The sequence below is a fragment of the Chanodichthys erythropterus genome, chromosome 11 (assembly GCF_024489055.1).
Source record: "Chanodichthys erythropterus isolate Z2021 chromosome 11, ASM2448905v1, whole genome shotgun sequence".
NCBI lineage: Eukaryota > Metazoa > Chordata > Actinopteri > Cypriniformes > Xenocyprididae > Chanodichthys > Chanodichthys erythropterus.
Window position 1 is genome coordinate 11545778 of NC_090231.1, and position 24607 is coordinate 11570384.

The window sequence follows — 24607 nt, forward strand, 5'->3', positions numbered from 1 at the left end:
ACTGTTTTTTAAATGTATTTGAATCGTCTCAAAGAAGATCTCTGTGCCCACGGTATCTAATGTTTAATAATTATTGATACGATTAAAGATGCCAACCTTATTAACAAAACAAAAGAAAGCGGTTAAGGCTGTGTAAAGGTTAGACATTTTAAACAAAAGCCTGCAAGAATAAAGTCCATGATCGTCCGAGGAGGGACTTGTCCTGATTGTCTTCTGGAACACAACGTCAAAATCACATGACTGTCGACAGGTCACGCGGTAAGTCCAGACAGACACATTTTCTATCAAACACCACATTACCGAAGAAATCTTCTGCACGGCTTTTGGTGTATATCGCTTGTAAACTTATATATCAGTAACGCTTTGCTTATATTGTGTCTTTGAAAGTAGGTTAGTTGCATTTTTAGCTGTGCAAATAGTTAGTGCTTAATGTGATCATATGATCATAGCAAGTCCACTTTCTTCTTATTACCCATCCTGATCAAACATACCTATCTGTAATTATCAAGTGCTCCTTAAGATCTTAATTAGCTGGTTCAGATGTGTTTGATCAGGGTTGGAGCTGAACTTTTCAGGAAGGTTGATCTCCAGGAGCAGGATTGGGCACCTCTGCCCTAGACAGTAATCCAGAGTAATATATATATATATATATATATACAGTACAGTCCAAAAGTTTGGACCCACTAAGATTTTTAATGTTTTTAAAAGAAGTTTCGTCTGCTTACTAAGGCTACATTTATTTAATTAAAAATACAGTTAAAAAACAGTAATATTGTGAAATATTATTACAATTTAAAATAACTGTGTACTATTTAAATATATTTGACAAAGTAATTTATTCCTGTGATGCAAAGCTGAATTTTCAGCATCGTTACTCCAGTCTTCAGTGTCACATGATCCTTCAGAAATCATTCTAATATGCTGATTTGCTGGCAGTAACACCAAAAGGTGTTTGAATAAGTCGCTTAACAGATTTTATCTACTACGTAGGCTGCATCTGCTTGCAATAGGCATATTTAACAATTACATTCAAATAAAATAAAGTATTTTAATTTTTTATATATTTTATACTTTTAATGTTGTTTTTTAAATCTGTTTTTATTTGTTTTTGAGACTAGACTAGACAAAAAAAGTTACAGTCTTCAGTTAACCTGTCCAGTAACGATGAATTCACACTGTGTGGGTGAAAGTGATGGACTGACCTTCTGTCTGGCAAGACCAGTGGATTACGATGACGTGATGGCCATATCTCAAGACATATATAGTGGCAATGACTACCTTCCACATCGCTATCACTCCTGGATGACTGAGCCAGGAAGAGTGGTTATTATAGCACGGAGAGATGGGAAGCTGGTAAGCGATACAAGAGTAAAAAGTTTTGATAGAGCTCATGTGTTTTCTGATATTACAGTAGCTCTGACAGAAGCCATGAGGAAATATTAAATACCATTGTTAAATTGTAGTCTAATTTTTCATTAAAGCATAGACACACACCTTATAATAATTTATATATAAGCTTATTATATATTATAAAACTAGGATTTCCAATAAATTTACAGTGTTATTTGGTCATCTAAACTTGAATGATACAGAGACATGGAATATTAACATTTATCATCTGCGTGTTTGCTAAATCACTAACTGTTATGGTAGGAAAAAGTTAATGATTAAAATATGCTCTGATGTGTCTACTGAGAAATACACTGCTTGCAGTTCTCAAGAAAGACAAAATTTTAACTTGTGGCTGAAATTAACCACATCAGTGCCTGTGCTCTCTGCTGTGCACATATTTGATTGACTCATGACCCATATACTTGTGCTCTTGATAATAAAAAAAAAAACATCTTGAGAATAAAGTCATTAAATTACCAGAAAAAACTCGTTAAATTTCAAGAAAAAAGTCGAGATAAAATGTTGAGAATAAACTCATTAAATTAGGAAAATAAAGTCGTTAAATTACGAGTTAAAAGTCGTTAAATTATGACAACAAATTCGTAATTTAATGAATTTGTTCTTTTAATTTAACAACTTTTTTTCTCATAATTTAATGAGTTTATTCTCAACATTTTATCTCGACTTTTTTCTCGAAATTTACCGAGTTTTTTCTCGAAATTTAACAACTTTAATCTCGAGATGGTTTTATTTTTTTTATTATTGCTTGGCCCTAATTCTCTTCTGTAGAATTGACAGCCATAATCATCTTCATTTTTTTTAACACTATACCCACCCCCGCAATAAAATTAGATTCTCCCACAATTCTGAACACCAACTAAACAAAATAACATGTAATTCACCAGAGGTTCTGACAAAATATTAATAGCTGCAGTCTATTTAAAAATGCTTAATTGATTTGAATTAATTATTTTAAAAATCATTTTGAATGATTCAATGACTCACTCATAAATACTTTACTTGTTTCATTACTGGATGAGTCAGCATTTTTGAACGAATCTCTTGAATGAATAATTCAATGACAAATACATTTTTTAACATTCACTTGTAATCAGTACAATTATTATTTCAAGTGTCATTGTGAAATTTCCATTATTAATTACTCACCCTCATGTCATTCCACACCTGTAAGACCTTCATTCATCTTCGGAACACAAATTAAGATATTTTGATGAAATCCGAGAGGTTTTTAAATCCTCCATTGAAAGCTACAAATTTACCGATATTCAAGGTCCAGAAAAGTAGTAAAAACATTGTTAAAATAGTCAACGTGACTACAGTGGTTCAACCTTAATGTTATGAAGCTTCTGTGTTTACGTCACACACATGCGTTGTGCTGCTCACGTGACCGGACAGACGAATTTGTTGAATGAAGTCGTTATTTTTGTTCTGTTTTTGCACACAAAAAGTATTCTTGTCGGATCATGACATTAAGTTTGAACCACTGTAATCACGTTGACTATTTTAATGATGTTTTTACTACTTTTCTGGACCTTGAATGACAGTAATTTCATTGCTTTCAATGGAGGATTAAAAAAAAAACTCTTGGATTTCATCAAAATATCTTAATTTGTGTTCTGAAGATGAAAGAAGGTCTTGCGGGTTTGGAACGACATGAGGGTGAGTAATTAATGACAGAAATGTCATTTTTGGGTGAACTAACCCTTTAACTTTCAAATGATGTTTGCTCTAATTTGATCGTTGACATCAGTGTTTATCCCAGTATTTCTGTGATCATTTTAATAATTGTTATCATTTCAATAAAAATACCTATATGACCAACTGCACTAATGCAGATTTGAATGTTCCGGTATGAGACAGGCGAATCATTATCATTTAGGAAAGAGATTGTGTGGGTGTTTGGGCTTTTTATGATTAATTGTGCAGCTCTACACATAACTATAGTAATTATGCAAGGCAACAACAACAACAAAAAAAAAAAAATACAAAAAGTTAAAAGTTATCAACTCATTTAACTCTATTTAATTGACTTCTTCGATTTTTGCCATCAACTTATCATCAGTGTTCAAAAAATGCTGGGAAATCCTTGAACTTCACGACACGTGACCTTACAAGAGTGATTATTGATAGGCTGTCTGTCACCTGCAAAAAAACAATTTCTCCTCTTATTCTTTCCACAACACCAGTGCCCTCCATCTTACCCTTTCTATTCTTTTTTTTCTTTTCTTTTTTAAAGTTGTATAACAATGTTTGTTACTTTTAAAATAGCTTTTATAGTTGACAAATTACAAATTTTGCAAATGTTTTTCCCCCCTGATATATTAAAATTTGTATTGGCTCTGTGAACTGTTGTGAACACATTTGATAATTTTGTACACAATGTTTTGAGAAAATTATGCATATGATTTATAATTTGTATGAAATAAATGAAAACTGACAATTAAAAATTGTTCAGATCACTGTTACTTGTTTTGAATGCAGTGATCTGAGTTTGGAGAAAGGTGTCAAATTGATTCAGAAAAATTGTAATCAACAATTTTCAACAAAAGCAGACCAATTTTAGCACAAATAGTTTACAGCACTTTGTAATTCATTTTATTATTTATTGTAACAACTAATGAATCCGAAATCTCATTCACATGAAATATGTACCTACTTAAGAGAGTATGCGATTTCAGAAGCAGCTCAGGTATTTTAACCTTTTTTAACCTTAAATAATTATTCCTGTGTGACTTTAGGTGGCGCTGGAGTCAGGCCTGGTGGTTGACGGAGGTGAAACTGTGATAGTTGAGGGATTAAGAGTGTGTCCGAATGAAAGGGGCCGTGGTCTGGCTGGAGTGATACAGAAATTTGTTGATGGCTACATAAAGAAGGTCTACCCCAATGTGAAGACCAAGCGCCTCACCAGAGGAGATGACCCAGGGCCTGAAAAACTGCGCAAGTTCACACTGCTGGCCAGACGGGTAAGTTAAATTGATATTTGAAAAGCGAAATATATTCCAAGTCAAGTCACCTTTATTGTTCAATATAAGCACTTTATACAAAACAGATTGTTTTAAAGCAACTTTACAGTGATACACTGAAAATGATTCAGTAATGCAAACAAAATTCAATTCTGCTGGAAAGTAGCTCTAAAAAGACAATAGTGTTATTATTCAGCTGAAATCAGTTCAGTGTTGATTCAGTTCGGTTCAGTAACTGTAAAGCTCACATGAAATGAGTTAAATTCAGCTATAAAGAAGCTCTGTAGAAAACAGTGATGTCATCATCCAGCTCAGTTCTTGCTAACTATATTTAATGTATTATGAACAAAGATTAATAATGGACAATAGTATATTTTAAGGTTGGTAAGCGATTTAAATTTTATTCTATTTAATTAGATGAAGCTTCATCTGAATTGGTAATTAGATATACTTGTAGACCAAAACAGTTTGGTTACTAACATTCTTCAAAATATCTTTTTATGTTCCACAAAAGAAAGAAAGTCATGCAGGTTTGAAACGACGTGAGGGTAAAGAAATGTAAATAGATTTAAAATTTTTGGGCAAACTATCCCAAAAATATGATATCAAGTGCCTCTATTATGCTATTTTAAAGGTTCCTAATTTTGTTGAGGAGGTCTTCTACAACAGGTTTATGTGCATCCAAAATCAAAAAACACTTTCATTTTCTCATGATTTACAGTACATTGCACATTACCACATGTTTCACTGATTCTTGTCCAATGCTTCAGTCTCTCTAAACCCCTCCTTTCCATGAGCATCCTCTGCTCTGATTGGCCAAATGGCACATTCTGTTGTGTTTGGTCTACCACTTTTAGCACCCGACGACAACAAAACGCTGTTACCATAAGAGAACTTCAGTTCTGGTCCAGAGGCTTCCTGAGCTTAGTAATTGTATACCCTGTAAACGATGGCATCGATTTTATATCAATCCGAGCGCGAGTCCGATGATGAAACATTGGAAGAACTAGTTCTTCAACATGAACCTCCATCACAAGGACATCTTCTCAGGATATTTCTCAGTGATACGCAACTCAGTTTGTAGGAAAGTCTATCCCTTTAATTGCTCTTTCATATTTAACCACTAGAGGGCGCATATCTTCCATCTTACTGATACCTATACACCTTCCCCTTTAAGACCATGCGCTTCATACACTGCACACGCTGGGTCACGGTGAGCATCCGAACTTTAAAGCTGTGTGCGTTCATGCAGAAAAGTAAGTTTATTTATCATTTCCAGTTAAATCATGCATGTTGATGATACTGATGTTGTTGTGATGATGTTGTATTAATCTTGTAAGAGTATATTTGCACAAGATGACGTTATTTGTTAATCGACGTCAGAAAGCTAGCGTGCTAGATTCAAAGACACGTGCTACAGTGCGTTGTTGTTATATTAATGTATAAATGTTGGTTTGTAAGCCATATTAAGATAATTTTGGGATGCTATACCATCATAATTGTGAATGTATCACGAATTGCAGACAATGGATCATTTATATGTTTATCTGTTTGAATGTGTATCTGTTTGTGTGCAGTATGGAAATGTTCAATATCTTAACAATGACTGTAATATTCATTTGTCTAATTTGCACCATTTTTCTTGTGTTTCAGACCACACACATAAACACCCATACCCTTTATTTGTGTATTTTTACTGCAACCCAATATCTCACCAACGTGACCTGTATTTATGTGCCCAACTTTATTAAAGTTCTTTTGGATGAAACTCTCCGAGCCCTTACTCTCTTACCGGAGTCACCAGTTTTCAAGGACTATCTGAACAATCCAGAGGTTCCACCTCTACAAATGGTCCTTCGAGCCGGATGGTAGTAACCTTGAAGACAATATGCAAGCCGAGCAGGAGGTCACAGAGCCAGTCGTACGACCTCGTACTCAGCGGGAGAGACATCCACCAGCATACTTAAATGATTACGCTGTTGGGTATCAACCGAGCCAAATTCCAGCTACCAGTGCAGATGTCAGCAGTGTAACGCCAGTGGATACTAGTCCAGCTGCACAACCAGACGATGCGACCGTGCCTTGCAGACCACCTTCAGCACAGTCATCTGCAAGTTCACGTCACAGCCATTCCAGAACAAAGACCAGCAGAAGCTCTGGATCCAGCCGGACAACAGCTTCACGACTGACTGATCTTCAGGCAGCTATTGTAGAGGAGAAACTAAAGAGCATGGAGCTTGCAGAGATGCAGAGACAGATGGTGGAGGAGAGCAAAGCTGAAGAACAGTGTGAGTTCCTGGATCAACAAGCACGCTTGGCGCTATATGAGAGAGAAGATCTCCTCAGAGAGCAGCAAAAGAGAAGTCGGCAGTTGGATGAAGAGGCTCGTGCAGCGCACAAGACCAAAGAACTGATCACCAAACAGCTTGAAAGACAGCGCCGCATTAAGCAGAAGGAGATGGAGCTGGAGAAAGCACGTCTCATCGCCTCACTTCTTCGAGAATCAGAGACTGGAAATGCAACAGCTGTTCCACAAAGCAGAAGTGAACTTGATCCAGGGCAGGTACAGACTGATATACTCTGTTCACAGAAGGTAGAGGTTGCTCACCACATAAAACATCAGTTGTCTGATAATCCACAGCACTCTACACCTTACATACCTCAGAGTAATCCTGTCACCACTCAGCCCTTGATTTCACACTCTGTTCCTGAGCACATTACATCTCTCTCTACATCCAAACCATTACACGCAGAACCTGTAACTGTTGTTCCTTCTCCTATTTATCCTGTAGTGTTACCAAGTGTGTCCCCCCAACAGGTGAAATTGCCTACTACAAGTGTATACCCTCCTACAATAGTGCAGCAGTCATTGTCTTTCGATAGACAAACTTATAGTCTAGGTCAGTCAGGTGCAGATTCAACAGGGACCAGCTATGCCCAGCCACCTACCTTTGCAGTCCCAGTACGATCCCAACCTCATCCTCCAACAAGTCAGCTACATCCACCTGTAAGGCAACCGCAGTTCAGCCCATAGCAATTATCGGTGCCTAGTGTTCCAGGTATACAGCCACCAGCCCCAGTCAATATGATGGACATGTTGATTGCCAGCTCATATGGTATACCCAAGCCTGCTCTGCCTAAATTTGATAGTGGTAGGGAGTCTGACTTTGCCTTACTGAAAATGGCTCTAGACAGCCTTGTTGGTGCCCACGCTCATCTCACAGAGCAGTTTAAATACCAAGTGCTTCTAGACAGATTAAAGTTGCCAAGTGCCTACAAATTAGCACAAGCTTACATGCATGACCCCACTCCGTACACGACCGCATTGCAGGCCCTCCAAGACAAATATGGGCAACCACGTCAACTTGTACAGAGTGAACTTGGAGTTATATTGAATTCTCCACCAGTCAGAGTAGGCGATGCTGAAGCATTTGATAACTTTGCGCTTTCAGTACATTCTCTTGTGGGCATGCTCCGTTCATTAGAGGGTGAGAACGGCTACGAACTGAAATGTGGCTCACATGTAGACAGACTTTTAGCCAAACTGCCTGCCAGCTACCGTGATGGGTTTGTCGAGCATTGTCTAAGCCGTGGTATACTAATCACAGGGACAGACAAAACATACACTCTGCTTGACCTATCAGCTTGGCTTCAGCTGAAATCACAGGCAAAGCGCATCTCTAGTAGAGCTGTTGATATGTTTCAAGAGCAGATGAAGCCTCAGAGGAAAGGGAAGAGAAGTCCAAGTCAGCCATCATCTTCTGTTTACTACAACACCAGTAGTAGTTCAGATAAATTACAACTTACCTCTCCGATTCACCATACATTCCCACTAAAGCCTACAGACAAGCCTAAACCTTATTGCCCATATTGTGACACACGTGAGCACTACCTCAGTTTGTGTTCAAAATTCAAGTCACTGACAACTGACCAGATAGCACAGTGGCTTAAAGACAAAGGCTGTTGGCGCTGTGGACGCAACCACAGACCAGAGGCATGTACCCTCAAAAAGCCCTGTAAAATATGTCAGAAGCAACATCTTACTGTGCTACATGATGTAAATGAACAGGAGCCCAACAAGGTTCTTATGGTTAGTACCCATCCAGACACCATTTATCTTGACCGTCCTAATCGTCCTCAAGAGGTCATGTTAAAGGTAGTCAAAGTACTTCTGCATAATGCTGAACACTCACTTGAGGCATATGCTTTGCTGGATGATGGTTCCGAGCGGACTATTCTCCTTTCTTCTGCTGTGCAATATCTCAAGCTGCAGAAAGAACCAGAAACGCTTTCGCTGAGAACTGTACGGCATGAGGTCATTCACCTAAAAGGCGCATCTGTTTCATTCGAAATTTCCCCAGCTGACAACCCTAGATGTAGACACAAGATCCATCATGCATTCACTGCTGATGAACTGGGTCTTTCTGAGCACAGTTACCCAGTTAACATACTGATGAAGAAGTACAAGCATCTACAGGGTCTGCCAATCCCAGCAATTGACAAAGTGAAGCCTGTACTACTGATTGGTTCTGACTTTCCACATTTGCACATCCCAATCCAGCCTGTTTGTGTTGGCCCTGCTGGGGGACCTGTAGCAATATGTACTTCCCTCGGTTGGACACTTCAAGGTCCTGCCAGCTTGTTCCATCTTCCTTTTGAAGAGCAGCACTGTTTCTTTACTGCAGTGAGCTCTCCCCACTCTGATCTTCAAAAGCATGTAGAGAAATTGTGGCAAATTGATACATTGCCCTATATTAGTGAGAAGGCAGCCACCCGATCCAAGCTTGACCAGCAAGCACTTGAATTGCTTGAGCAGCGCACTATAAGGGTGAATGTCGATGGCATAATGAGATATGCTACACCGCTTCTCAGACGGAAGGATAGTCCTTGTCTACAAGCACCCAAATCTGCTTGCCTTTCTCTACTTCGAAGTACAGAGCGACGGATCGCAAATGACACCAAACAAGCCATGATCTATTGTCATGAGATCCAAAAGCTGGAAACAGCAGGCTATGTGAAGAGACTGATGCCGGAGATTGTGGAATCTTCTACTGAGTCATGGTACCTCCCTCATCACTTAGTTCACCATAATAACAAAGCAAGGCTTGTTTTCAATTGCTCATATCAATACAGAGGACAAGCCCTGAATGATCACCTCCTTCCTGGTCCCATCTTAGGTCCATCCCTTCTTGGTGTCCACCTTCGGTTTCGCGAGCACACGGTGGCTATCAGTGGAGACATTAAAGCAATGTTCCACCAGATCAGACTTTTGCCAGAAGATCGCTCACTGTTACGCTTCCTTTGGAGAGATATGAAGAGGGACGAAGAGCCAAGTGTCTTTGAATGGCAGGTTCTTCATTTTGGGACTACCTGCAGTCCTTGTTGCGCCACATATGCACTTCAAAGGCATGTGAAGGACAACGGCAAAGGCTATGAAGATGTTCAAAGGTCTGTAGAGCAGGCATTCTACGTTGATAATTGTTTGCAGAGCCTTAACTCAACGGAGAAGGCCCATAACCTCATTGACAGGATGCGCAGTCTTTTGTCTTCTGGTGGTTTTGAAATCCGTCAGTGGGCCAGTAATATGCCATCTGTAGTAGAACACCTCCCAGTTGAAGCCAGAGCAGCTAGCACTGAACTGTGGCTTTCCGAGCATAGTTCGAATCCACAAGAGCCAGCTTTGGGTCTTCGTTGGAATTGTCTTACTGACCACCTTGGATATCAACATCGCCAAGTGAACTACTCTGAACCCACACTACGAAATGTGTACAAAGTACTGGCCACACAATATGACCCACTTGGATTTCTTATACCCTTCACCACTAAAGCAAAAGTGCTAATTCAAGATCTCTGGAAACTCAAGATTGGTTGGGATGACATCATTCACCCTGAAAGCCTGTTAGTACAATGGAAATCCTGGGAGGCCGAATTGGCCAATTTGCACACTGTAGAAATTCCCAGAGCATACATACCACCATGTGCTGACACAGAAGGCACACAGAGAACCATCCATATATTTTGCGATGCCTCTGAACAGGCATACGGGTCTGTTGCTTACCTTCACACTCAAGATCAGCAGAAACGGATCCATGTAGCCTTTGTGATGGCAAGGTCCAGAGTGGCTCCTCGCAAACAAACATCAATGCCTCGCTTAGAGCTCTGTGCAGCTCTCACAGGAGCACAGCTGGCAAAGTTGCTCAGTAAAGAGCTTTCTGTCTCTTCAGATGATATAATTCTGTGGACCGATTCAACAACAGTCCTGAGCTGGCTAAAATCTGACTCTTGCCGATATAAAGTTTTCGTCGGGACACGCATCGCTGAAATCCAGGACATGACTTTGGTGTCAAATTGGCGATATGTCAATACCACAGATAACCCAGCAGACGATTTGACTAGGGGGAAGACTTTGCTAGAGTTGAGCAAACCTCAGCGCTGGAGTCAAGGGCCATGGTTCTTTTATCAAGATCCCAGCACCTGGCCATCCTTACTTGAATTAGCAGCTCCTGATGACCATGATGAGCTAAGAAAGCAGTCATTCTGTGGAAATGCTTGTCTTGCCAAGCCCCAACCTGACATCTCTGATGTTAAGAGTTGGACAGACATGTTGAAGGCAACTCACCAGTCCATTCACGGGGCGGCTGCAATTATGACAGCAGCAGATGCCATAGCAGCTGAACTACACCTGTTAAGACAAGCTCAAAGTGACAGTTTTCCAGAAGAGGTGGACGCGCTGACCAAAAGTAAATCCATATCTGCCCAGAGTCGTCTTTCGTCACTTTCCCCTGAGTATGACCAAACACTTGGTTTAATCCGAGTTGGGGGACGACTCCGCCGAGCCGAGGGCCTAGATCCAGACATAATACATCCTATAATACTAGACCCTAAACATCACATTACAATGCTCCTAATCAAGGAATATGACAACCAGCTTCTACATCCCGGACCAGAGAGGGTCTTGAGTGAGATCAGATGCAAGTACTGGATCCTGCGTGGCAGAGAATCCATCAAGAGGCACCAGTACAACTGTGAGACCTGTCAAAAATGGAAAGCAAGTCCTGTAATGCCAAAGATGGCAGACTTGCCCCCGTCACGCCTACGACTATACAAACCACCGTTTTGGTCCACTGGTGTAGACTGTTTCGGCCCGTTTATTATAAAGATTGGAAGACGCACAGAGAAACGCTGGGGGATCATATTCAAATGTATGACGACATGCTGCATACATCTTGATCTTTTGGAGAGCATGGACACGGATGCTTTCCTGATGGCATTAAGACGATTTGTCTCACGCCGTGGTAAGCCATTTGAGATATTGGCTGATAGAGGCACAAACTTCCGGGGAGGAGCCATTGAACTCCAGGAGGCCTTTGCATCATTAGAAGCATCACTTAAAGAACATCTAGCAGGCCTGGAAATTGCTTTCCAGTTTAACCCTCCACACGCCCCACACTTTGGAGGGACCTGGGAGCGAGAGATACAATCAGTGAAAACTGCTCTTCAGGTAGTTTTGGGCAATCGAACAGTGACTGAAGCGGTCTTGCGTACAGTGCTAGTGGAAGTTGAGGGAATCCTCAACTCTAAGCCACTCGGCTATGTTTCCTCAGATGTTGCCGACCCAGACCCTGTCACACCGAATCTGTTGCTAATGGGTCGTCGTGATGCATCACTCCCACAAGCAATCTACTCATCTAGTGATCTGTTAAGTCGAAGACGGTGGCGACACAGCCAAATTCTAGCTGATCACTTTTGGGTTAACTTCATACGACATTACTTACCAAGCCTACAGACCCGCCAAAAATGGCAGAAGGACAATGCCAATCTAAGTAACGGTCAGATTGTCATGATAGTTGATCCGCAATTGCCCCGAGCTTTGTGGCCTATTGGCAGAGTGACTAAAACCTATCCAGGAGTAGATAACCGCATACGCACCGCCGAAGTACAGGTGAAAGGACGAACTTATCTTCGGCCTGTTGCCCGGTTAGTTAAATTGCCATCATGGGAGGATGAGGAAGAAGAAAAATAACTGACACTGAGACTTTCCTTACTAATTACAAATTTAGATACTAAATTTGGGGGCGGCAATGTAGGAAAGTCTATCCCTTTAATTGCTCTTTCATATTTAACCACTAGAGGGCGCATATCTTCCATCTTACTGATACCTATACACCTTCCCCTTTAAGACCATGCGCTTCATACACTGCACACGCTGGGTCACGGTGAGCATCCGAACTTTAAAGCTGTGTGCGTTCATGCAGAAAAGTAAGTTTATTTATCATTTCCAGTTAAATCATGCATGTTGATGATACTGATGTTGTTGTGATGATGTTGTATTAATCTTGTAAGAGTATATTTGCACAAGATGACGTTATTTGTTAATCGACGTCAGAAAGCTAGCGTGCTAGATTCAAAGACACGTGCTACAGTGCGTTGTTATATTAATGTATAAATGTTGGTTTGTAAGCCATATTAAGATAATTTTGGGATGCTATACCATCATAATTGTGAATGTATCACGAATTGCAGACAATGGATCATTTATATGTTTATCTGTTTGAATGTGTATCTGTTTGTGTGCAGTATGGAAATGTTCAATATCTTAACAATGACTGTAATATTCATTTGTCTAATTTGCACCATTTTCTTGTGTTTCAGACCACACACATACACACCCATACCCTTTATTTGTGTATTTTTACTGCAACCCAATATCTCACCAACGTGACCTGTATTTATGTGTCCAACTTTATTAAAGTTCTTTTGGATGAAACTCTCCGAGCCCTTACTCTCTTACCGGAGTCACCAGTTTTCAAGGACTATCTGAACAATCCAGAGGTTCCACCTCTAAACAGTTTGATGTACAATATGAGATGTTGCAACTCTACTTCTTCTACATCAGCATTAACAAGTGTATGTCCCATCAACAATCTGATGTGTGTGTATATATGTGTATACATTCAGGACAAAAACATCTCTCGTGTGACATTGCACTCATTACTCGTGTGATATTGCTTAAATATATCATATGATATAAATACCTCAACTCAAAGTTTATTTATATAGCACTTTTAAAAACGTCTCGGTTACGTATGTAACCCTCGTTCCCTGAAGGAGGGAACGGAGACGTACGTCAGTAGTGACCGACGAATTGGGATATCGCTTAGAGAGCCCTATCATCTTCGTGTAAGCTAAAACAAGCCAATGGAATCGGCGTGCGATATTTGCATAATGCGCACCGCCCCCGTCAGGTGTATATAAATAGGAAGCAGATGCAATCGCACTCTGTTTTTCGCTGAGGAGACAACTGGTGTCCACGCTACAGCGAGGGTACAGAAACTGTGGCGATGGGACGTACGTCTCCGTTCCTTCCTTCAGGGAACGAGGGTTACAAACGTAACCGAGACGTTCCCTTTCAGTCGGTCACGTTCGACGTACGTCAGTAGTGACCGATGAATTGGGATCCCAACTAAAGCGCCACAGTTACGAAACCCCTTCCAGTGCCCAGCGCAAGCTCAGCCGCCCATAGCACCGGCTGGCGGTGAAGGGGGCGAGCTTACACCGAGAGAGTCTACTGTTGTCTAACCACTACCCACTAAGTAAACTAGACACACTGGGGAAGCGAACCCGTAGGGGACGCTGCGGAGACCACTACCTACCCAATGGGGGAGGAGTTTACGTGGGAAATACACACATGGACTGGCCCGGGGGGCAGTACGCATATGGAGTCCCTGGGATGGCTCCACCTGGTAGGGGGAGACTCATCTGACAGGTGACAGCAGAGCTGGCTCTGCTAAGGGAAAGACACGGACTCGGCCCGTAGGGAGTTTTAAACCGTGGAAAATACACATATGGGACCGCTCACGTAGAGGGGTCACGACATATGGGCCCCAGCCAACAGACAGCGTCAGCGACGGATGTAGGCCTGGCATCAGACACTCCGCGCCGAAGGGGGAGGCGGAGGAACTCGACAGGGTTCGCCAGCGGGGAACACGACTGGAGTGAAAGTATGCACGTATCCGGCCAGTGGCGGGAATGGCATTGCAAGCCGACACTTGGAGCGGGTACAACACGTCTACCGACTAGTGGATGCAAGTACACGCGAGGATACCGGCTCTACACGTAGGCTATAAAACCTAGCGAACGTGTTAGGTGTCGCCCAGCCCGCAGCTCTACAGATATCTGTCAGCGAGGCACCATGAGCCAGCGCCCAGGAAGAGGCCACCCCTCTGGTGGAGTGGGCTCTCAACCCGAGCGGGCAAGGCACGCCCTGGGATTCGTACGCCAAGGCGATGGCATCCACTATCCAGTGGGCCATCCTCTGCTTGGAGACAGCCTTTCCCTTCTGCTGGCCTCCGTAACAGATGAAGAGCTGATCTGAGGTCCTGAAGCTTCGCGTTCTATCCACGTAAACGCGCAGAGCGCGGACGGGACAGAGCAAAGCTAGGGCTGGGTCTGCCTCCTCCGAGGGCAGCGCTTGCAGGTTCACTACCTGATCTCTGAAGGGAGTGGTAGGAACCTTGGGCACGTATCCAGGCCAGGGTCTCAGGATGACGTGAGAATCACCGGGCCCGAATTCTAGGCACGTTTCGTCGACCGAAAATGCATGCAGATCCCCTACCCTCTTCAGGGAAGCCAATGCAACCAGAAGAACCGTCTTAAGAGACATTAGTTTCAGGTCGACTGATTGCAAAGGTTCAAAGGGATGACCCCGGAGAGCTGTGAGAACCAGGGTCAAATCCCAAGAGGGTACGGAGGAAGGGCGAGGAGGATTCAGTCTCCTGGCCCCCCTCAGGAATCTGACGATCAGATCGTGTTTCCCCAGGGACTTACCCTCAACTGCATGGTGATGTGCGGCAATAGCGGCAACATACACCTTGAGGGTGGAGGGAGACAGCCTTCGCTCCAACCCATCTTGCAGAAAGGAAAGCACGGATCCGACCGAACATGATCGGGGGTCCTCTCGGCGAGAGGCGCACCATTCGACGAACAGGTTCCACTTCAACGCGTAGAGATTCATAGTGGAAGGAGCTCTAGCGGAAGTGATGGTGTCTACGACCGCTTGCGGGAGATCACTCAGAACCTCCGCATCCCGTCCAGGGACCACACGTGGAGGTTCCACAGATCGGGACGCGGGTGCCACAGGGTGCCCCGTCTCTGAGTCAGGGGGTCCTTCCTCAGAGGAATCGGCCAGGGAGGTGCTGTCGCGAGGAGAATGAGGTCTGAGAATCAGGTCCGAGTGGGCCAGTACGGCGCCACTAACAGAACCTGCTCCCCGTCCTCCCTGACCTTGCACATGAGTTGTGCGAGAAGGCTCACTGGGGGAAACGCATGTTTGCGCAGACCCGGGGGCCAGCTGTGTGCCAGGGCATCCGTGCCGAGCGTGCCGCCGGTCAGGGAATAAAACCACTGGCGGAGGGCAGTTTCCGGGGAGGCAAACAGGATCGAGGCCCAATACCTGGGCCTCGCCGAAACGCTGCCAAATCAGCTGGACCGCCTGGGGGTGGAGCCGCCACTCGCCCGCAAGTAGATGCTGCCGTGACAGTTCGTCGGCTGCACGGTTGAGCACACCTGAGACACGAGTGGCCCGAAGGGACCTCAGATCCTTCTGACTCCACAACAAGAGATGGCGGGCGAGTTGCAACATGCGACGGAAGCGTAGACCACCTTGACGGTAGGTGTACGCAACGGCCGCAGTGCTTAGTGAGCGGACTAGAACGTGCTTGCCTGACAACAGCTCCTTGAAGCGGGCCAGCGCAAGACGAACCGCTAGCAACTCGAGGCAATTGGTATGCCAATGCAGCTGAGGCCCCGTCCAAAGACCTGTCACTGCATGCCCGTTGTACGTGGCCCCCCATCCCGTGGCAGAGACATCTGTGGAGACCACAGCGTGCCTGGACACTCGTTCGAGGGGTACTCCGGCCCACAGGAACGAAGGGTCCAACCACCGGACAAGGGTGCGACGGCAGCTCGGTGTCACGGGGACACGGAGCGTGCCGCACTGCCACGCCCATCTCGGGACCCGGCCGCGGAGCCAGTGTTGAAGCGGTCTCATATGAAGCAATCCGAGCGGCGTTACCGCGGCTGCAGACGCCATATGCCCCAGGAGCCTCTGAAAATCTTTCAGTGGAGCCGCTGTCCTGCACTTGAGCGAGCTCAGGCAGTTCAACACCGACTGGACGTGCACCTCGGTGAGACGCGCAGTCCGTGCGACCGAGTCTAGCTCGAGACCGAAACAAGAGATCCTCTACCCGGGGGCGAGTTTGCTCTTGTCCCAGTTGACCTGAAGACCCAACCGGCTGGGAGCTACAACCCTGTCGGGTAGGACTTTGTACTGACATGCCCGACCCTCGAACGCAGACCGACCTAGGAAGGGTCTGTGTCGAGGCAGAATCGAGACATGAAAGTACGCGTCCTTCAGGTCTATTGCTGCAAACCAATCCTGGGGACGGTCCAGGATTGGCCGTAGCCCACCGCCCTTTTACGGTACAATGAAGTAGGGGCTGTAAAACCCCGACTTCATATCGGCTGGAGGGACCGGCTTGATTGTACCCTTCGCCAGGAGGACAGCAATCTCCACCCGGAGAACAGGAGCACTGTCCAACGACACCGGAGTGAAGTGGACAGCCCTGAAGACCGGGGGACGCCGGGCGAACTGAATCGCATAGCCGAGTCTGATAGTACGAATGAGCCAACTGGACAGGCTGGGGAGCGTGCTCCACGCTTCCAGACACTGAGCCAGCAGGACCAAAGGTACCACAGACGCACCGGGGGTGGGGCAGCAAGGCAGAGAGGGACCCGACCCGGACGGCTTGGGGGCGGCCCGGAGTGGGGTCAGACTCTGCGAGGCAGCAGTGTGCATGGGAGACAGCGCACGGGACGCGGTCTGCACCATCACACTGCCACCTGCTGGCGAATGGGGAGGGAGCTGTCAACGGCGAGGCGGAGCCTGGCACACTGACAGACACCCCTTGTTGTGACCTGGAGTTTGAGGAAACTGCTCTTTTTGTGAAAAAGTGGGTACCGCTGGACTCCGGAGAGCCAGCGGCGGTGGACAGACAAACACAAATTCCCCCCGGCCCTCCTCCGGGGGTGGGAGAGATGGTGGAAAACTCTCCCGAAGAGCAAGATCCTTCCCCTCCAGGTTGCCCGTCTCAGTGCCGTGTTTTGCTCTTACGCTTACCACCGGGCTTAGCGGAGACGGGCTGGGCACCACGCCCGCGACCGGCACCCTGCTGTCTGGCTGGTGTAGGCTGCTGCTTTGCCGTCTTAGCAGGGGCGGAGGACGATGCAGGCGGGCGCCCTCGGCGACGAGCGGGCTGAGGCTGAGCCACAGGCGGCTGGGTGGAGCAGCAGCGGACCGCCGTGGCATGACGTGACTGATAGCCTCAGCCTGCTTCTGTGCAGCGGAGAACTGATGGGCGAAGCTCTCCACTGCGTCGCCGAATAGGCCGACCGGGGACACGGGGGAATTTAGGAACCTCTGCTTATCGGCATCCCGCATGTCCGCCAGGGTCAGCCAGAGATGGCGTTGCTGGACTACCAAGGTAGACATCGCATGACCAACAGCGCGTGCTGTCACCTTCGTCGCCCGGAGGGCGAGGTCGGTGGCAGCGCGCAGCTCCCCCAGCAGCTGTTGGTCAGGACCTTCCTGGGGCATTTCCGACAGCGCGTTTGCCTGGTAGACCTGCAAAAGCGCCATCGCATGCAGGGCAGAGGCAGCCTGCCCACAGGAACTGTAAGCTTTCTCAGTCAGACCGGCTGAGAATTTACAGGCCCGGGACGGGAGACACGGCTCACCACGCCAGCCAGCGGCCGTTGGACACAGTTGCATCGCAACAGACCGCTCGACTGGCGGGATCCTCGCGTACCCCCTGGCTGCCCCGCCGTCCAGGGAGGTGAAGGCGGACGGGGGGCCAGGCCTCGAACGAACACTATACGGTGTCTGCCAAGACCTGGTCACCTCGTCGTGCACCTCCGGGAAGAAAGGCATTGGGGCGGGACGCTGGGGCTGACCAGCGCGACCCCCCCCCCCCCAAGTACCAATCATCCAGCCGCGATGGGCCGGGACAGGGTGGAGGGTTCCACTCGAGGCCGACACACAAGGCGGCCCGGGAGAGCACAGCCGAGAGTTCGGGATCCGATTCGGGCAACGCTGTCGTCCCGGAGGGCGGCAGCGCGTCCGGATCTTCCTCCCCCGAACACTCAAACTCGCCTTCCGACGCAGCGATCGACATCTGATCCTCCGCCGGCGCACCAAAGGTAACGGCTGGACAGTCCGAAGAGGGCCCAGCAGAAACCAACGGCGGCAGGATGGGTTGCGGTGCTGATGAGGGGGCAGGGGCCCGCGGAGCGTTTCCGCTCGACGGGGGAGCCCTGACCGTTATCCTCAGGTCGCCCTCCCTATACAGCGCCGTACCGTCATTCCGGTTCCCGGGGCCGGAAAAAACGGTCGTACGCGGCATAGGAGAGGGGGACTCCCGCTTCCTGAGACTTCAGGAAGGAGAGCCTCGACCTCAGCACCGCGATGGTCATGTTCCCGCAATGGGAACATGAACCATCCACAAACGCTGCTTCAGCGTGCTGAACGCCCAAACACGAGATGCAGCGATTGTGCCCATCAGCAGGGACCAGGGAACGACCGCACCCAGTAACGCACAGACGAAATGACATACTGTCAGGGTTCGTCTGTAAAGCTCTTTTAGAAGGGGAAGTCAACTCACTCGTGCTGAAGCACCCAGGGAGCGACGCGATGTGTCAGGTACACCACTCCCTGACACACCGAGGAACCGGCCCAAATCGCTACCTCACACACACTCTTTGTGTTGCTGTGAAAACAGCAGTTTAGAGCTTATAGCTCGGCTCCTCAGACACTCGCGACCTCGCTGCACGTGCCCTCTTCACCAGCACCGAAGCTCGCTGCAGATCCTCTTCTGAGGCAGTGTTTTAGTCGAAAAAACACACGAAGAAAGGAGTCTTCTAAATAGGACACCAGTAAATGGCTCCGAAGCGAAAGACAGAGTGCGATTGCATCTGCTTCCTATTTATATACACCTGACGGGGGCGGTGCGCATTATGCAAATATCGCACGCCAATTCCATTGGCCGTAAACACTTTCAACAAAACATAAAACATCATAAAAACGGCTATCATACTAAGTTAATAATGGGTTACTGAGTTATGCCAAAGAGTAAAAATGAGTTTTAAGATTTAAAAGCAGAAAGTGTTTGGGCCTGCATAACATAGAGGCAAATTATTCCAAAGTTTTGGGGCTGCAACTGCAAAGCATGGTCACCCCTGTTCTTCAGCCTTGCTTGAGGGACGACTAAAAGTAAATGCTCAGTGGACCTAAGTGCTCTTGATGGACCCTGTATTAAATCACAAAGCTATCTTGGTGCTAGTCCATTTGATGATTTAAATATTAAAACTAAAATCTTAAAATCAATTCTAAAATAAACAGAAAGCCAGTGAAGTGAGCCCATTATTGGTGTAATATGTTCCCTTTTGCGCGTTCCTGTTATCAGATGAGCAGCAGCATTCTGTTCCATCTGCAATCGTGTTAGGTAGCCTTGGCTAGTACCTACATAAAGGCCATTACAGTAGTCAAGGCGGGTCGAGATAACAGTTGCAAAATCATTACCTCTCTGGGGTCTGAGGATTTTTGGGGCCCTGGGGCAGTTTTGACATGCCCTGATATTTGCTTTTTTTAGTTGCTTATAAACATATTAATGGCAAAAGTCATTACACTGTATTCAGCATGAACCAGGCTACCATAATATGTGAGCAACATGTATGTACATGTTTGTATTTTTGAGAGAATTTTTATGCATGGTTATTGAAAAAACAAAAATTTTAAGTCACTGAAATAAGGCCACAAAACAAATACTAAATATATGTCCACAGGACTTCTGGGTACTGAATGTAGAAGCCTAGAATTTTTTGCTTCGACGTGATGTGAAAACCATCCCGCCTACTCATTCACATAAAACAATATATTGATTTATATTTTGTAAGACACTTTCTATTTAAAAAGACAATATGCATGGAGACATGAATACTCATGTGAGTGAGAACTATATAATGTGAGGACAAAGTAGTTTATTTAAAATATAGTTAACAATATAAATGAGTCAAAGGCACATTTTGAGTACAGTTTTACCTGGAAATAAATCCTATTCAAAGATATAAGTGAACATCACTTACCTGGCATTCCAAGATGTTTGGTGTTTCTGTGCACTGGAGAGAGAAAAAAGAAGAAAAACTTTCCTGCTTCCAGTCAGTGATCTAACCATCAAATTCATGTAGTCTAATGTGTTCCAATATCTGGTCACTATGATTTTCAAATCTGAAATATTATTACAATTTAAAATAATGTTTTTCTATTGTGATATACTTTAAAACATAATTTATTTCTGTGACGCAAATCTGAATTTTCATCATTCATTGCGAAAAAATGCTTCACTGATGTGGCACTAGGCTATTTCAGAGTAAACACTTCATAATCTGCCCAAAACCGTTCAAAGAAACTTTTTCCCTATGTAGTACTCCCCACTGGCTAGTCCATAGGGTAGGATGTGATCTCCGTAGTGTTCCTTTCTCACTGAGTTAACAACGTTAACAACCAGGTGTACGCAGCTGTGAACTCTCGGATTAGGCTTACTACCAAAACATTTTAAGAAGAGGCCCTACAGCTGCAGTGACCTCTTGGAAAGGTGTGTAGCCTCCTTGAAAAGGAGACCTGAGAACTTTTTACCCTGGGCGTTACGAGTGAGCGTTGCTATACTTGTTGTTTTACTCTCAGAGGTGATTGAGGCTCCCAAGGACGACCCCCAACCTGTCGGTTCGACACAACCGAGACGTTTTGCCAGAGCATACAATGTCACTGAATGGTGATGTCACAACTATAAGAGCATTATTATTATGTTTTTGCACGGCCCTAACTACATGTATATAAAGCTTTGTTGAGACCATATTATTCAGTTAAAAAGTGATATTCTCGCTCACCTTTGACGTTGTTGCCTCTTCCATTACAACGATTTCTGATTCTGAGTGACCCTATGTTTATGTCTACCCCTATCCTGATTAGTATTAGCAGTTTCAATTTCGGGATCTCTTTTTATCAGAAACCACATGGATATGGAAAAGGAAAATATGCTTGACTGTCTTTTTGACATTTTAGGCAATATTAAGTTGTTTATTAGAATAATTCATCAGGTAGCCTATATATACTCTTTCCAACGCTATACCCTAAACTTTACGCTTTACTGCACGCAAAACAATAAGCTTTAAGCACCAACTAATGAGAGTGATTATGAATTTAAGAAAGCTGATTGGTCAAAAATATATGCTTGGGGCCAATAGCAAAACATAATCTTAACATAAACATAGACTTAAATATTAATTTTAAAATGCTTGATATTCAAAATACTGTGTAATCTGCATTTCTTATGTCTTTTTATATTGTTATTTTTGATGTTGTTTTTAGATTAATTATGCACTCTACTAAAGTTCTTCTTTCTTCTTGACTCGCTCTCACTACCTTTTTGATCCTTACCACAGCAACATATATCTCTGTTTTTTCTTTCTGTCTTTTAAACCAGGCTATTCTGTCTCTGTTGGGGAATTCTGTGGATTTTAATAGCTTTGTCTCAGGTCTGAATGAAAAACTGGACCCGTCAGATGGGAACCCGTCAGATGGGTCCAATAGCAGCCGCCCTTTAGTGCCTATAAAGGACTTTGATGCTCTTAAGGCCCTTCTTTTGGATTCAGACCTGTCTTCCAGACTTCAGCTTCCAGGGGGTGCTATAATCCAGGACTGGGAGCCCTTGAAACTCATGGAGAGTAACCTTCACATCTTGGCAAAGCAAAACCTGACATGGTTTGTAGATGGTTCTTGTGGGAAACCCCTGTTCATGAGCCTCCACACACCTCCCTATCCTATTCCATTTAATGGAGGGTCTCTACGTTTTAATATTGACCTGTACGGGACAGACACTTCTTTAGCAAAGAAGGCATTAATAGCTCACCTGGACAGTGCGAAAAGTGAGATTCAAGGAATAGTTGTGGTTCATATATATATGCATCAGGCTATATGGGAAGATTTAAAGCAGTTTTGTGTGGGCCATGACACGGTGAAGCAGTTTCGGGATTACTGGGAGCAGCTGTTATTGGAAAGAGAGTTATAATGATATCTAACGAGGATAGAGAAAAGAAAAATTTTCCTGAGATAAAGAAAGACTTGTTTAATTTTTGGGTGATTAATGTTGTATTGTCCATAATGGACTTGTCAGCTTTGTTTAAACAAAGTGTTTGTTTAACATGTTAAATCAGTTAGTCAAGCTATTGTATAACAAAACTGTAGCACTTTTGTCATTTGCGTCTGAGTGGAACAAGGCAAAAAAACTGTGAACTCATGTGCTGATGTCAGAAACATGAGGCATGTATTTGTTCCTGCATGAGTACAGAATGATTTATGAATTGAAAGAAAAGTACTTCATACTTCACATGCATGTGCTTACAATAAAAAAAATCAATACTGTATAAACAACTTCAAAATTAATCACTAAACTTTTTCAAAATAAATACAACAAAATTGAAATTCACAGTGTCTTTTACTGTATGTATGATATACAGCTGTTAGGCAACTGAAAATTCTTTTCCTTCGTAATACCCTTTGGTTTCTCCTTCATTAGTTTCACGTCACTCTTGTTCTGCTGAAGCTCTTGGCTTGTCATTACACTCATTTAGTTCCAGTTCTGTCTCTCAAGTAATGTCCATCTGTTCCTTGTACCGAACCTTATTACAGAGCATCTCATGGCAGAGCAGATCACCTTCTCCCTCCTTCTTTTCACAAGCACACATGAAGACACTATATTGAATTTTACACTTCATGAAGCATCGGAGCATTATGAATCAGTGTGTTGAATCATGATTCGGATCGCGTGTCAAACTGCCAACGGCTGAAATCACGTGACTTTGGCGCTCCGAACAGCAGATTCGATACACTGATTCATTTATGCTCCGATGCTTCATGAAGCAGTGTTTTGAAATCGGCCACCACTAAATAAGTCATTTTTTTTTTTTTTTTGGTGCACCAAAAATATTCTTGTCGCTTTATAATATTAATATTGAACCACTGTACTCACATGAACCAATTTAAATATGTTTTAGTACCTTTATGGATCTTGAGAGAGGAAGTGTCATTTTTTGGTCTAGCTGCCCAGTAATTGACCCTTCACAAAGACCCGCCACCCTTAGTTACTGTTGCTTTGTCCGACATGCCGTGGCGCTGTCACACCACACGTAGTGAAAAATACATCGCGGAGCAAAGAGGACACTGACAACACGTCGACAGACAAAACAAACCAGGTTACTTATGATATTAAACAAAGTCCCAGCTTTCAAAATGTGTAGTTTTTTAAGAAATTCAAACAATAAAAAACATTTTGTGGCTCTTTAATGTTTTATGACCATGATCGTGACAGATCGCTGTAGCGCTTCAGCTCAAGAGGCTCGTGAACCGATCATCTCTTCCTACTAGTCCATTTCTAACATCAAATAAACATGAGAATGAATGTTGTTTCAAATGTAGAAAGATGTAAATATACACAATTTTTCAAGTTTAACTCCACCGAGGTGATATCTTCTAACTCCTGACTGCTTTGTCAGACAAAATGGCGGATTCAGCGTTCTGATTGGTTAGATCGCTTGTCAATCAAACTCCCTGCGAAGGGTCAATTTTGTGATTGTATACGACTATTATATTTTGGGTTAAGTTCTTAAATTTAACTACTAATGTGACCCACAGTTTATTTTTTGTTACGAAAACCCAAATATGTGAATATGAATATGTTGTTAATTTCTTTATTTTATATGCAAAAATGTTAAATATAAATGTAAAAATGCAGAAAGTTTTCTGTGAGGGTCGTGTGTTTAGTGTATGGGCTAGAATATACTACAAATCACTACAAAAATCATGTCTATGGAAAACCCCCCATAAAACATGGAATCCCCACATGTGGAAGTATCGTCTCGGTTACAAAGGTAACCCACGTTCCCTGAAGGAGGGAACGGAGACGTACGTCGGACAGACCGACGAATAGGAATCTTGCTAGAGAGGCCAATCTACTTCGAGTGTAACTAAAACGAGCCAATGCACATTGGCATGCAATCATATGCATCAGCTGCTCGTCTCGCAGCGCGGGTATATAATGAGCAGCAGGTGCGTTGCATCTTCA

At 44.4% G+C, this 24607-nt stretch overlaps 1 protein-coding gene across 4 annotated transcripts; it reads left to right on the forward strand.

Moving 5' to 3' along the window:
* The first annotated feature begins 34 nt into the window (after positions 1-34).
* Positions 35-23221, forward strand: LOC137031067 (histidine N-acetyltransferase-like). Of its 4 annotated transcripts, none has more exons than XM_067401675.1 (4): positions 35-258; positions 1119-1353; positions 4152-4376; positions 21971-23221. In XM_067401675.1, exons 2-4 carry the CDS (start codon positions 1165-1167, stop codon positions 22553-22555), a joined length of 999 nt encoding a protein of 332 aa, XP_067257776.1. In that variant the 5' UTR covers positions 35-258; positions 1119-1164; the 3' UTR covers positions 22556-23221. The 4 variants fall into 4 exon arrangements, 2 of the variants coding, with proteins under 2 accessions (XP_067257776.1, XP_067257777.1); XM_067401676.1 differs by lacking the exon at positions 35-258 and adding an exon at positions 295-326; XR_010896491.1 differs by lacking the exons at positions 35-258; positions 1119-1353; positions 4152-4376 and adding an exon at positions 7456-13283 and having other exon boundaries at positions 21971-22056.
* Positions 23222-24607: the final 1386 nt, after the last annotated feature.